This window comes from Lolium rigidum, chromosome 5, assembly GCF_022539505.1.
Source record: "Lolium rigidum isolate FL_2022 chromosome 5, APGP_CSIRO_Lrig_0.1, whole genome shotgun sequence".
Classification (NCBI taxonomy): Eukaryota; Viridiplantae; Streptophyta; class Magnoliopsida; order Poales; family Poaceae; genus Lolium; species Lolium rigidum.
The window spans coordinates 64,741,081-64,756,147 of NC_061512.1; the positions used below are offsets into that span (position 1 = coordinate 64,741,081).

The following is a 15,067-nucleotide window of genomic DNA, read 5'->3' on the forward strand; positions in this document are numbered from 1 at the left end:
CCGCGCCAGCGAATCTACGCGTGCACGAACGGATCAAACGAACAAACAAATATAGATAGCCCGCGCTTTCCCGCCGCCCGCGGCTACGAGCGAGGCGAGCTAGCCAAGTAGTGAACTGGGGACGACTTGACTTGGCGTCAGTCTTCGTCGAGCTCTCGCCTCCGGGCCTACCAACTCCACGTCGTGCTTCACGTCCCAACGACCGGCACCATAAGACCCGCCGGAGTCGTCAGCTGAAGGGCCCCCGATTCCTCTTCTTCTTTCCTCTTCCTCCCCGACCAGAGAAAACCACCTTCTTCCTTGGCGTCGTTCAAGAAAGAACTTGGTACCAGAGACCGAGAGAGGAAAGATTCGTTGCTGGTGCCATGGTGCCGCCGAAGAGGGACCTGGCCCTCAGTGGCGCCGGCGCAGGGGCAAGCCGGGAGGGGCTGAAGCGCCTGCGCGTGGCGTTCGTCGCCGGAGCCTCCGCCGGCGCCGCCGGCTGGCAGGAGCCCCCTGCGTCGCCGGGGAAGTGGCTGATGCGGCGGGTCGTGCTCGCCGTGCTCTTTTTTCTGCGAATGTGCGCGCCTGTATCCCTATCTGCCGCTTCTCGATCCATCCGCTGTACCCTGAGCTCTGTTTCTTGATTTCTGATTCTTCTGTCCCTGCTCGTTTGTACAAATCGCAGGGGCGATTGCAGGACCACGGTGGTGGAAAGCATCTCCCAGATCGGTCGCATGGTGAGCTAGCCCTCTCGGATCATCGTATCCACGCTACCTAATTCCTTCTGGTTTCAGTTTAACGCATTTCCGCTGGATTTTTTCAATCTGTTATTCACCTGGCGCCTATGAGATTTATGGACTGCCTATCGATTTGTTGTGTGTACTCATTATGTTTATTCCTTTGTGCTTGTGTAGTTTCAGAGATTCCAAAAGGCTCAGACTCTTATGATGAGGTAAGGATCTTTTCTCTGTTAAGCTGTATTTTGTTTCAAAAGAATATAGCAAGTGTTCTCATTATGCACTTGGCTTTCTAATTTTTTTTTTTAGAAGGGGTAGCCCCGGCCTCTGCATCAATCCATGCATATGGCCTCATTTGACTTCATATTAAACGTTTATTAGCTTTTTATTCGTTAAACTGCAAAATTTATGCACTCCAGGGCGGGCTCAAGGCTAATCTTCATTTTCTTTCTTTCGGTAAGATTGTATTGCATTTGTCGAACGTTTTATTATAGTTACCTTAAGTGTAGTAGAAAACTAGAAATGCGTGTTGCAGTAGAAACAGTGCAACAGAAACACTCACTCAACTTGCCGTAATGCTTCTTTCAGTGATAATTTGCAAGCCTTGCATGTTCCTTTTATTTTTGGTAAACAAAACACTTAACTGTTGTTTCTTTTCTACTGCCTCAGCAAATTCGAGGGCAAATTGGAGAAGATGGAGGGGAAACTAGAAAAATTTGGGGAAAAAATGGAGGGCATCAGCCTTGAAGTGGTTAGATTCATATACTTCTAAATTAACTTATTTAGATGTTCATCCTTATTTCATAGAATTATTGTTGCCCACAGTGCATTTATCATGTAAAAATTGCAGAAGAAATTGGCGCGTTTGCTTTCCAATCGACATGATGATCAACAACCAAGGTAACAGATATGTGGTTCACTTGGTCCATGGTTTTCTTTCTTCATTTTTGGTCTCACACTGAAATGTTAACTATCCATTATTTGCCGTTTTGTCGATTGTGTTCTCATTTCTGTAATTTATAGCACCTGGTACGTGGATGTTAAATTCATAATTAACATACTAACGAGTTTATCACCATCGATGTTTGTGCTCAGACAAGAGCAGAGTGCCACTGCGAGTGGATCTAACGCCAAATTTCACTTGCGCTTCCTGGATGGCCTGAAGACTCCCATTTACACCGAGAAGAGCATCATATCTGAGAGAAATTCAGCTATCCGGATTGGCATCTTTGATGGTGATGGCAACATGATCAGGGATGGCCCGCTCTCAAAGGCAAAAGTCGAGATGCTGGTCCTCCGTGGCGATTTCTGCAACGACGGACGGGAGAGCTGGACCGAAGAGGAGTTCAACAGCCATGTAGCGCAAGGTCGGCATGGGCAAGGGTTCGTGTTGGGGGGTGATTGCAGTGTGTGGTTGAACAATGGGGAGGCCTCCTTTGGCGGCGTGATTCGCTTCAAAGAAGGATCATCCAGGACTCGCAGTAGGAAGTTTGTCGTTGCAGCAAGAGTATGTATGGATGGAAAGCCCGCTGATCGTGTTCAGGAAGCTGTCATGAAGCCGGTGACTGTGTTGGATCGCAGGAACGAAGGTAAAAATATATAGACTGATGTTGTAGTCAGATTTATTTCTGTTGCTACTTAGAAAGTTTTTTCTTTCAGTTGGGCTCCTTGTTCTATCAACATTTTGACACATTGAATTTGTTTGTTTCAGCAAATGAGAAGAGGCACCCTCCAGAATTGGACGATGAAGTGTATCGTCTGGAGGAAATCTCCAAAGATGGAACTTACCACAAAAGGCTTCAGAATGCTGAAATCTTTACAGTGAAGGACTTATTGAAGGCCTTGAATAACGATGCAAACAAGCTTCGCAAAGATGTAAAAAACTTGCACCGGTTTTATTTTCTCATTTTGCATCTGTTGTATTATTTTATCATCACCATGACTAATTAATGTTGCTGCAAATCTCTCGACGCGCAGGTCCTCCAGATGAAGAAGCTGAACAACTCCTGGGAAAAAATGGTTAAGCATGCGAGGGAGTGCCATCTCGCAGACAACCATCAGCTAATAGCATACTTCGACGAAGTAGCAAATGTGGTGCTATTTTTCAATTGCGTATATGACCTTGTTGGGGCAGGCTTTAATGGTGGTTACGTCGCACAAAACAATTTTGATGCAGCTCAAAAGGTTACATTCTGAAGTTAGCATCTTATGTTTTCGGCAGCTTCAACAAACTGAAGAAAAGTTTTTTCTTGTTGCAGGCTCTAACGAATGAGTTGATGGAGCTTGCACGCAATGAATTGGACAGCACTCCATTTAACTATGTGATGAATGGAGGTCTTCCTGTGCCAGTTCCCTCTAGAGAAAATTCTTTCATCAGCATGCCAGTTCTTGCACCAGATGCGGTGCTTCAAGGTTAGCCAGACCACGAGGGTTTTCTGACCCCTGCTGACTGCATCTTCCTCACTATATATGCACAAGGGCCTGAACTCTTGAGCTTGGATCTGTTGTTTCACGGAACAGCAGCTAGCGAATGTCGGCGTCATGACAGGATCGACCATGCCACTGATGGGATATTCAGTTTGGGTGATGCATGCGTTCATGGTGATCAGAACACAGCTAGCACAGATTATTTCCATGGTACTTGTGTGTTCCTGCTCCCCTCTATCTTTTTTTTCTCCTTTATTTTCTGCATGGGATGCAGAATGGCTTTTGTATGCTCATGTTTCACAAGAAACCTTTTTCAGGTGAAGGAATTCCACCACTTGGTCATCAGCAGCCTTCAACCTCTGCGGTGCCTTATTGGGACCAATCTCCAGGACTGATGATTTCTTCTCACGGAAATGCGGTGAGTGAAAACCACAAGTTCCTCCACCATTTTTCCGAACATATAATCACATGGTGAAGTGAACCGGGGGTGCTCAAACTTGTGAGCTAATTATTTTACCTCTTTGCAGTGGGACTGCAATCCGCTAGACTGGCGTTTTGCAGGTGAGCAATTGAAACAAACACGACAGGATGCAAAATGGAACAGACATGATATTTGACTCACCTTTTGCTCATCTTTTTCCAGGATCAAGTCAAGTGAACAACCATAGCCACGCACAAGCTGACATGTCATTCAATGGCGGCCGCGCCTTGGAGGCGTCAACTTCTAGTCAACACAACCTTCTGCTGCAACAATCTTTTCCTACCCAATTCCAAGAAAGCATGCCAAGGATGCGTTACTCCAATGATGTGCTGAACACTGTCGACGAACCATCGATATGGCAAGATGATCTCCTCCCTGTACCAGAGCCTAGCGCCAACCCATTTCAAGGACCAGGTTACTGAAGCTTTTAGTTCATGCACATTTGTAATGAAGTTTAGGTCATGTACCATCATGGTTTTGTGTCATTGTAACTTAGGTTTCAGGGTCTGATTTATGTTGTTCAGTATCAGGCACGGTAGGCTGCATGTTTGGACACCAAGTACTTTCTCCATTCCTTTTTTATTTTGATTTGTAAACTCTGTACAGTGATGTTGTCACGTAGAGTCTGAGGGTGTAATGCAGCTTAGGCAAAACATTTCGTTGCCCGTGACCCACTGATGTAAATCTCATGTGTGAATGTCTGTAAGTGTAAACTGCCATGTATATCAGACTGAAACTGTTAACTGGTAAAATAAAAAACTTGGAATTTATAAAACATTCTAACAGGCTATCATCTATTTCACCACAGTTCCACATTGCGGCATACCATGGCAATATAAGGGGGCATGTCAAAGAACTTTGCATACACAGGTTGTACCTCCAATGAAGTGTTTAGTATGGTAATCTCAGAACAGCCAAAATAATTAGCAAACCATTATAATTAAGATGACGAGCAGCTTAGCCACTTCCTACAGAAAAGACGGATCTCTCAGCTTAGGCACATCCCGGTAACCGCTTTGGAGAAATTTGTAAATGTGCAACTTACACTACTGAGAAGCTCCGGCCAGCACCACCATTGATATTTGTGTTAGAGTTGTATAGTCCCTTTTTCTATATTCTCCAGTGTATGAGGGGCTTACCTGCACATTATAACACATGTATATATACCATGGAAAAAAATAGCGCGCTATTCCAACGCTAATAGCACGCTATAGCATATCTGGAGAGCCGACGCTACGCTATTTCGGCGCTATAGCGTGCTATTCGCGTTAATAGCATGCTAATAGCGTATTTTTAGACTCACGCTATTTTGTTATAGCGCGCTATTTTTGTTCCTTGATATATACTGGCCTATGGCCCTCTGTGAATACTAGTTGCTCCATTCACAACATGGTATCAGAGCTTCTGGTTCAGCTCTTTGCACGCTGCAACTCCGTGCTCGATCCGCGCCGCCGCCGATGATCTTTCCGGCCGCCGCTGCTCCACTTTCCCTTTCCTCCCCGTTCTCGTCGGGATCCATTTTTAGTTGGTTTTGAGATCCAAATCGAGCTTAGGCCATCCCCGCCTCCGGCCAGCTCGTCTCCGGCCTGCCCCCGCTCTGGCTGCCCTCTTCCCCGGCATCCAGCAGCTTCTCCGGCTGGCCCCCGTCTCCGGCCAGCCTACCCCGGCCGGCCCCGTCTCCGGCCGAATCCGCCCCGGCCGGCCGCATCCCCGGACGAATCCGCCCCGGCCGGCCCCATCCCCGGACGAATCCGCCCCGCCTCCGGCCGGCCCTCCTCTGCCCCGGCTCGCCCCATCCGTGGCTGATCTCGCTGCAGCTGGTGCTGCTGCCCAGTTCGTCCAGATCTAGATCTGGTTCCAAAAAAAATCATGGCGTCCTCCGCGTCTGGCTATGTCAGTATTCCTCGGTGTCCAGTGATCTTTGACGGCACCAACTATGGGGAGTTTGTTGACTTTATGCGCATTCACATTCACATGCGTGGTCTTCGGCTGTGGGGTGTTCTTACTGGCGAGGTCTCTTGTCCGCCGCACCCCACTGCTCCTGTGGCTCCTACCCCGCCGTCCGTGCCATAGGCCCTTGCTGAGGATGCTACTCAGGCTGATCGGGACGTAGCCAAGTCTGCCGAGACTGCTGCTGATGAGGCATATGAGGAGCAGGTACTTGCCTATTCAGAGGCTCTTGGCTCCTACCGTGATAGTCTGGCTACCTTTACTCAGTGGTGTGATGAGGATGCTAGAGCTGCCGCTGTTCTTTCGCAGAGTGTTCAACCACAGTTTGCTTCTGAATTTATGGGCCTTACTACTGTTGCTGAGATGTGGTCTCACCTTCGTCAGCGCTATCATCCTTCTGGGGATTCTCTGTACTTGTCTGTGTTGCGTCAGGAGCATGATCTTCAGCAGGGTGACTCTACTGTTGATGTGTTGCGTCAGGAGCATGATCTTCAGCAGGGTGACTCTACTGTTGATGATCTTCAGCAGGGTGACTCTACTCCAGAGTGCGGCGATCTGACGCCAGCTTGACTCCCTTCACAGTGATGTCTGTGGTACTTGCCAGTGTTGCCGGACAGTACGTTCAGATATGGACTTTCAGAGGATCCATGAGTTCCTGTCTCGACTTCGTCCAGAGTTTGAGCCCCGTCGTGCTCAGTTGTTTGCTCGAGGCCGTGTTCCTATCTCAGAGGTGTTGACTGAGCTTTGTGCTGAGGAGACTCGTTTGCGCGGTGCTGGACTGCTTGGGACACCTTCTGTTCTTGCTACTCGAGTTCCCACTACACCTGCACCGCCGCTTCTACCCACACCAGCACCTGCTGCTTCTGGAGGGGCTCGCCCTTCTCGCGGTGGAGGTCGCCCTCGTCCTCCTCGGTTCTGCACTCAGTGTCGGAGGCCTGGTCACCTTGAGTCTGAATGCTATCAGAAGCAGCGGGGTGTGCCTCCTCGTGCTCCACCTTCAGCGCCTATCACCACTGGTTTCACTGAGTAGGATATAGCGAGACTTCACCGCCTCCTTGCCTCCTCCGGCTCTGCTTCGACGGGTACTGCTGCCTCCGCTGTTGTTTCCTCTACATAGTCAGGTACATCCTCGTGGGTTCTGGATTCTGGAGCTTCTTTTCACATGTCTCCTGACTCTTCCTCTCTTTCTTCTCTTCGTCCTCTTCCTGTTCGTGTTCTTACTGCCGATGGTACTTCTCTTCCTGTTACTGGTCATGGCACTCTTTTTACTCCCTCCTTTTCCATCCCTAATGTTTCTCATGTTCCCCGTCTTACCATGAACTTGTTTTCCGCTGCTCAACTTACTGATTCTGGTTGTCGGGTCATTCTTGATGTTGATTCCTGTTCTGTTCAGGACACTCACACTCGGGCACTGGTTGGGGCTGGCCCTCGGTGCCGTGGCTCCCAGGGACTTTGGGAGCTTGACTGGCTTCATGAAACCTTCTTACACCACTTCACCGGCTGCACCATGTGTGCTTGCTGCTTCCACTACCGCCTCCTTTCAGTAGTGGCATCATCGTCTTGGTCATCTTTGTGGTTCTCGTTTGTCATCTTTACTTCGTCGAGGTCTTCTGGGGCCTATCTCAGGAGATGTCTCGCTTCAGGGTTGTCAGGACTGTAGGCTTGATAAACAGAATCAGTTATCTTATCCTACTAGTGAATCTGTATCTCAGCGTCCATTTGATTTGGTCCATTCTGATGTATGGGGTCCGACTCCTTTTGTTTCCAAGGGGGGCCACCGCTACTATGTTATCTTTATCGATGATTTCTCTCGCCACACTTGGATTTATTTTATGACTTCTCGCAGCGAGGTTCTCTCGATATATAAGCGTTTTGTTGCCATGGTCCATACTCAGTTTTCCACGCCTATAGGTGTCTTTCGGGCTGATTCTGCCGGTGAGTATATCTCCCAGCTGTTGCGTGGTTTTCTTGCTGAGCAGGGTACTCTTGCCCAGTTCTCCTGCCCTAGCGCCCATGCCCAAAATGGCGTGGCTGAGCGCAAGCATCGCCACCTGCTTGAGATGGCTCGTGCGATGATGATCGCTTCCTCTCTTCCTCCTCACTTCTGGGCAGAGGCTGTGTCTATTTCTACCTATCTCATCAACCTTCAGCCATCCACAGCTTTGCAGGGTGGTATTCCTCTTGAGCGTCTTACTGGTCACACTCCTGATTACTCGACTCTTCGTCTTTTTGGTTGTGTTTGCTATGTTCTCCTTGCTCCACGCGAACGCACCAAGCTGACTGCTCAATCTGTTGAGTGTGTCTTTCTTGGCTACCGCCCTGAGCACAAGGGATATAAGTGTTGGGATCCTATCGGTCGTCGGATGCGCATATCTCGGGATGTCACTTTTGATGAGTCCCGTCCTTTGTATCCGCGTCCCTCCTCCTCTTCCTTCTCGGTGGATGATATCTCTTTTCTCATGTTCCCTACCTCACCTCCTCATGTGCCTCAGGTCCCTGCTCCGCCGAGTCTCTCACCACCTTCTCCCCCTTCACCCACCAGACCCCCCTCTCCTTCCTCTCCACCTTCCCCACACTCCCCACCTTCCTCTCCCATGTCACCTTCCTCGCCTATGGTGGTCCCTCCCTACCCCTTTCACTACTCCCGTCATCCACGTGAGGATGATACTGCTCCTCCTGACATGTCCTCCACCTCTGGTGTGATGCCCTCTCCGTCCGAGCCGACTCATCATCTTCGTGCTCGTGCTCGCCCCCCTCCCTGACCGCTATTCTCCCACTCACTACGGTCTTTCTGCTATCCTTGAACCAACCTCTTATCGGGATGCTCTTGCTCATCCCGAATGGAAGCTAGCGATGGCTGAGGAGACTGCTGCTCTCGAGCGTACTGGCACCTGGGATGTTGTCACTCCTCCTTCCTCTGTTCGTCCCATCACCTGCAAGTGGGTCTACAAGATCAAGACTCACTCCGATGGGTCCCTTGAGCGCTACAAGGCTCGTCTTGTCGCTCGTGGCTTTCAGCAGGAGCGTGGTCGTGACTATGATGAGACCTTTGCTCCAGTGGCTCACATGACCACTGTTCGTACTCTCCTTGCCGTTGCTTCTGTTCGTCGCTGGTCTGTCTCTCAGCTTGATGTGCAGAATGCTTTCCTTAATGGTGAGTTAAGTGAGGAGGTATACATGCAGCCACCTCCTGGCTACTCTATTCCCGATGGCATGGTCTGTCGTCTCCGGCGCTCTCTCTATGGCCTTAAGCAAGCCCCTCGCGCCTGGTTTCAGCGTTTCGCCTCTCTGGTGATCTCTGTTGGTTTTGTCCCTAGCTCACATGACCCTGCGCTCTTTGTCCACACATCTTCGCGTGGTCGGACTCTTCTTCTTCTCTATGTCGATGACATGATCATCACAGGTGACGATCCTGAGTACATTTCTTTTGTCAAGGCCCGTCTTCATGATCAGTTTCTCATGACTGATCTTGATCCTCTCCGCTAGTTTCTTGGGCTTGAGGTTTCCTCTACCTCCGATGGTTTCTATATCTCCCAGGAGAAGTATATTCAGGATCTTCTCACTCGTGCTGCTCTTGGTGATGAGCGCACTGTCGAGACTCCTATGGAGCTCAATGTCCGCCTCCGTGCCACTGATGGTGATCCTCTTCTGGACCCGACTCGTTATCGTCACCTGGTTGGGAGCCTTGTCTACCTGGCTATCACTCGTCCTGACATCTCCTACCTAGTTTATATTCTGAGTCAGTTCATGTCTGCTCCCACTAGTGTCCACTATAGTCATCTCCTTCGTGTCCTCCAGTATCTTCGTGGCACTATCTCCCGTCGTCTCTTCTTCCCTAGCTCAAGCTCCTTACAGCTCCAGACCTACTCAGATGCTACCTGAGCTTAGGGGCTTCCTCTACCGTATTCCTTTCAAAAAAAGATGCTACATGGGCTAGCGATCCAGAGGATCGCAAGTCTCTTTTGCCTACTGTGTCTTTCTTGGTGCCTCTCTCATTGCTTGGAAGACCAAGAAGCAGGTTGCAGTCTCTCGTTCGAGTGTCGAGGCTGAGTTGCGAGCGATGACTCTCTTGACGGCTGAGCTGACTTGGTTACGCTGGTTACTTGCGGACTTTGGTGTGTCTGCTGACGCCCCGACTCCTCTCTCTTATCGGACAGTACTGGTGCCATCAGCATTGCGCGTGATCCGGTGAAGCACGAGCTCACCAAACACATCGGTGTTGATGCCTTCTATGTGCAGATTATGGCTCTTCATTATGTGCCTTCCGAGTTACAGCTTGCTGACTTCTTTACGAAGGCCCAGACTAGAGCACAACATGGTTTCTTTCTCTCCAAACTCAGTGTTGTTGATCCACCATGAGTTTGGGGGGGGGGGGTTAGAGTTGTGTAGTCCTTTTTTCTATATTCCCCAGTGTATGAGGATCTTACCTGCACATTGTAACACATGTGTATGTACTGGTCTATAGCCCTCTGTGAATACTAGTTTCTCCATTCACAACAAATTGCAAATGTTCTCATGCGTTCGCTGCCAATATCAGACATGCGTAGAAAACCAGAGCGTAAAATGGGTGGTCTTGCAGCTCTACAATCTGATTGTAAGCGAAAGCAGATTCAGACATGAATGGTAAAAAAATCAAGACAAGGATTAAATGGGATGTTTGATTGGTACCTTTATCCTATTTGCACTCTCATCGCAACCAACAAACTCAAGGCCTGCCTTCTCAAGCATAGGAACAAAGCTAGGATTGATCTATTTAGAAAGGAAGAGATTTTAATCACTTTCAATCATAAAGTGTATAATGGACACGTAAATAACAGATTTAGTAATTATAAGTCGTGGCAAACCTAGGGATGCAAACTGATCGGATCGGATATTTCTAATACCATATCCTTTACCATATTTTTATGACGGATTCGGATCGGAGCGGATAATGGTCAGATGCGGATTATATCGGATTACGGATATGGAGTGGATTCGGACCGGACTCGGATCGAAAGCGGATTATTAAGCAAATATACACATAAAAAATAGAAGTATGTTTTTTATGTATAATATGTTTGTAATTATAGGCTATAGCTAAATGTACACACCTGTTCGTACAACAAAGCAAATTGTGTGCTAATAGCATACATATTTTAGCCGATGAACTAACTATATTGTCTAAATATTTTGGGTTGGGCTAATTTTCTCGGATTATCCTCATTGAGGACCTCGGATAATCCGCAAAAAATGACGGATAATCCGTATCCGTCGGATAGTATCAATACCATATCCTCTACCGTATCCGCCGGATATCCACATGAACACTATCGCATCCGCATCCATATCCGGCGAATTTCTAAAAATGCATACCATATCCTTAAAAACAGATACGGATGCGGATTCGGAGCGGAAATTATCCGTACCATTTACAACCCTAAGCAAACCTCATCTATGTGACTATGGCGCTCATATACATGCAGAGGACTTCCATACCTGATATTTGCGTTTATGTCCAAGTTAGACGGTGCAATAAGAATTGTAATAAGACTCGCATCATATTTTAACATGCAAAAATAATATCAGTCTGGTCGATGTACTATTTTTTTTCTAAATCATATGTATGTAGACGCATTTCAGCACGTCCGTTCACTCATTTCAGTCCCTATATATTCCACATTGAAAAATCTAAAATATCTTATAATTTGAAACGGACATAATATCGGGAAAGAGAGAAAACCTCCAGATAGTGGGTAAGGAAAGCTCCTGACAACAAGCTGTGAAGACAAGAGATTTTCGTGGTTGTAGCAGTGGAATGTTCCGAACAAACTAACATTCAAAAGCACCAAACATATATGTCAACTAACAAGAGACACAAAATCCTTACAGTTTTGATGTAAGACAGCCTGGTTTGCAGAGAGGCGGGCGCGGGAGAAGTCTCAGCAGTCCAAGGGGAAAGAACGACAACGATGCTAGCTCATCGCGCGCCCCAACCGATGTCGAGTAGGTTAGGTTATATAGTTAAAATTTAGCAATTTTCATTAACTTTTTAATATATAACTAAATTTGAATAAAAATTGCCGTCTTTCGTTTGAATCATCCTCAACTCCTAAAATTTATAGGGGTCGCCGGTGTGGGCAGCCTGTAACATTCCAAGTTTTAGGGCAAACACAGGGATAGATTTAAAAGGGTTGTGCATATGCATCTCAAAACAGGGAAAATGTTCACTCTTTAAAACTAAAACCTAGAGGGATCGATGTCACTCTCTCGTTGTGAATTAGGGTTTAGTCGTGGCGATAGTGCGATAGATTTCGACATGACCTCTTTAATATTAGGGTTTTGAGGGGGATAAGTTTGAATTGGATTCAAATACAAACTTTGGAATTCAAATTTGAATTTCAAATAAGGAATTACAACAACCTGAAGCACACACACAGTTGTGATTAGTGAAGAGTCACAGGACACATGGCACACAGCCAAGCACTAGAAGCTGCTACAAAAGGATTTGGTGAGATCATCAACAATCCATCACCAACACCTCAAGCACATCAACATCAGAAACTACAGGATATCACCAATTAACCCCAGTAGTTCATCCACCAAATCCACAAGACCAGTAAACAATCAAGATGGGCACATAATAGCAGAACACCAAATCCACATAATAGCTTGAGAGTGGACTTTCAGAACCGGGCGGTATGTGATCCTGGGTGAAGTCAGGTTCTGATTGGTCCAGATGTTTGGTGGGGTCCACTGCTGTATGGGTGTTTTCCATGTACAGATACAAAACGACAGTGCATACCTGTGTGGGGCCGTCTATCCTCTCCCCGCCCCATCAATCCCCATCCACACACATCGATTCACGCCCGTGCTCGTCCAGCCCGGGAGGCGGCCGCTGCTCGTCCAGCCCGAGAAGCACGGCCTCCTGCTCGTCCAGCCCGGGAGGCGGCGGCGTTGGAGACGAAGGGTTGCCCACGCCCTCGTCCCCGCGGCGACAAGGAGCATCGCGGTGGCGTGCAGCATCGCCAGCAGGTCGGCGCGGCCGCGGCAGACCTCCTGCTCGTCGTCCGCATGCGTGAGCAGGTCGGGAGCAGTTCGTGCGCGAGCAGAGCGCCACGGCCTCCTGCTCCTCGTCCGCATGCCGTAGCTCGACGGCAAGCGCCCGCCGCCGCTGGTCGATCCAGAATTCCAGATCGAGGAGCATCAAGTACGGAGAGAGCGGCATCTGCGCCAGAGAATCAATTGCTAGCCCCACGACGCGCCACCTCGACGCCGCCATGTTCCCAACGACAACTGACGCCGCCCTGTCCTCTACGCCGGCCCCTTCTCGAGCTCGCCCGGACCTCGACGCCACCCTGTCCCCTACGCCGGCCCCATCCCGAGCTAGCCCGAACCTCGAGCCGCCCTGTGCCCGACGCCGGCCCCGTCCCGAGCTCGCCCGGACCTCGACGCCGCCCTGTCCTCGACACTGCCCGTCCCCGACGCCACCTCGACGCCGCCCTGTCCTCGACGCCAGCCCCGTCCCCGACGCCACCTCGACGCCGCCCCTGTCCCCGACGCCGGCCCCATCCCGATCTCGCCCGGACGCCACCTCGACGTTGGCCCGTCCCCGACGCCACTGATGACCCACAAGTATAGGGGGTGTATCGTAGTATCTTCGATAAGTAAGAATGTCGATCCCAACGAGGAGCAGAAGGTGTTGACAAGCAGTTTCGATGAAGGATTCACTGTAAATGCTCACAGACAAGTATTCAGGGGGTTTTGATGTAACAGTTGAATAAAGTACGAGTATGTAAAGTACGAGAGAAATAATTGCAGCGAGTGGCCCAATCCTTTTAGCACAAAGGACAAGCCGGTTTGTTTACTTATAATGACCAAACGTTCTCGAGGACACATGGGATTTTAGTCTAGTGCTTTCGCTACATACGGCTAAATAATCTTCATTGTTATGATAAGTGTTGTGTGGGTGAACCTATGCTAATGTACCGCCCTTCCTAGGACTAAATACATACTTGTGATTATACCCCTTGCAAGCATCCGCAACTACAAGAAAGTAATTAAGAATAAATCTAACCACAGCCTTAAACTCTGAGATCCTGCGATCCCTCCTGCATCGATATACCAACGGGGGTTTAGGTTTCTGTCACTCCGGCAACCCCGCAATTAGCAAACGAATACAAGATGCATCCCCCTAGGCCCATAAATGGTGAAGTGTCATGTAGTCGACGTTCACATGACACCACTAGAAGAATAACACCACAACTTAAATATCACACCATTGAATATTACTCAACCATAGTTCACTACTAACATTTAGACTTCACCCATGTCCTCAAGAACTAAACGAACTACTCACGAGACATCATATGGAACATGATCAGAGGTGATATGATGATGAATAACAATCTGAACATGAACTTGGTTCAATGGTTTCACTCAATAGCATCAACAACAAGTATGAATAGATACCGGGAGAGTTTCCCCTATCAAACAATCAAGATCAAACCCAAATTGCTACGGCGGTGACGAGGTGCTGCGGAGGAGATGGCGGTGATGATGGTGGAGATGATGACGATGGTGATGGAGATGATGTCCAGCTCGATGGCGGTGACGATGGCGTCGATTTCCCCTCCCGGAGGGAATTTCCCGGCGGATTCCTGCCCGCCGGAGAGCTCTTTTCTCTCCGGTGTTCTCCGCCCCGCGAGGCGGCTGTAACTCTTCGCGAGGTACCCTCTCGTGGCTTAGGTCTTCGGGACGAAGGGTTTGGCGAAGAAAAGGAGGCGAAAGGGGTCGTGGGCCCTTCACACCACATGGCGGCGCGGCCAGGGCCTGGGCCGCGCCGCCCTAGGGTGTGGGCCCACCCCGGCTCCTCCTGGCTCCTCCTCTCGGCTTCCTTCGTCATCTTGAAAAATAGGATTTTTGGTATAATTTCCTTCCACGAGTTGATCTTCCGAAATATTGCGTTCGACGGTGCTTTTTCCAGCAGAATCCCGGCTCCGGCGTTCGATCCTCCAATAATGATGAAACATGCAAAATAGATGAAATAACATAAGTATTGTGTCCCAATATGAAATATATCGATGAATAACAGCAAATTATGATATAAAATAGTGATGCAATTTGGACGTATCAACTCCCCCAAGCTTAGACTTCGCTTGTCCCCAAGCGAAACTGAACTCTGTAAACAGGTCCACATGTTTATGGAGTGAAGAGTCGATAAATAAAATACGGACAAGAAGCATCATATTCATTCTCACAAGACATTATAGTAAACAACTTCTTCATATAACTCAATCTTGAAACAAGTATAAGGTAGTCACAAGTAAAGGTGCATAAGGAATCATAATTGGTGATGGCAAACTTTGTTCTTGGTCAGAGAACATTTAACAAATTATATTCATCTATTGAGCGATGCTCTCATATTAACAACTGATGGTAATCTTGCATACTCAATCATAATGGTCTCTTCATAATCATTGATAACTTGCAAAGCTATATTCATTCAGATAAA

The 15,067-nt window shown here is 48.4% G+C and overlaps 1 protein-coding gene across 3 annotated transcripts; it reads left to right on the forward strand.

Annotated features, from left to right (window-relative positions):
• Positions 1-259: 259 nt before the first annotated feature.
• LOC124655533 (calmodulin-binding protein 60 D-like) lies at positions 260-4,402 on the forward strand. 3 transcript variants are annotated; one of them, XM_047194409.1, is made up of 13 exons: positions 260-559; positions 668-719; positions 897-934; positions 1,389-1,470; positions 1,570-1,619; positions 1,815-2,308; positions 2,431-2,594; positions 2,697-2,903; positions 2,978-3,131; positions 3,240-3,356; positions 3,464-3,564; positions 3,674-3,707; positions 3,790-4,402. In XM_047194409.1, exons 1-13 carry the CDS (start codon positions 366-368, stop codon positions 4,047-4,049), a joined length of 1,947 nt encoding a protein of 648 aa, XP_047050365.1. In that variant the 5' UTR covers positions 260-365; the 3' UTR covers positions 4,050-4,402. The 3 variants fall into 3 exon arrangements, with proteins under 3 accessions (XP_047050365.1, XP_047050366.1, XP_047050364.1); XM_047194410.1 differs by having other exon boundaries at positions 3,243-3,356; XM_047194408.1 differs by having other exon boundaries at positions 2,978-3,130; positions 3,233-3,356.
• Positions 4,403-15,067: the final 10,665 nt, after the last annotated feature.

What these genes read in the sequence shown, in the direction of transcription:
- LOC124655533 (XM_047194408.1), top strand. Translation starts at nt 366, where the DNA reads ATGGTGCCGCCGAAGAGGGACCTGGCCCTCAGTGGCGCCGGCGCAGGG. An exon ending in AGGGCATCAGCCTTGAAGTG is followed by an intron (nt 1,471 to 1,569) that starts GTTAGATTCATA and finishes TAAAAATTGCAG; the next exon opens with AAGAAATTGGCGCGTTTGCT. An exon ending in GTTGGATCGCAGGAACGAAG is followed by an intron (nt 2,309 to 2,430) that starts GTAAAAATATAT and finishes TGTTTGTTTCAG; the next exon opens with CAAATGAGAAGAGGCACCCT.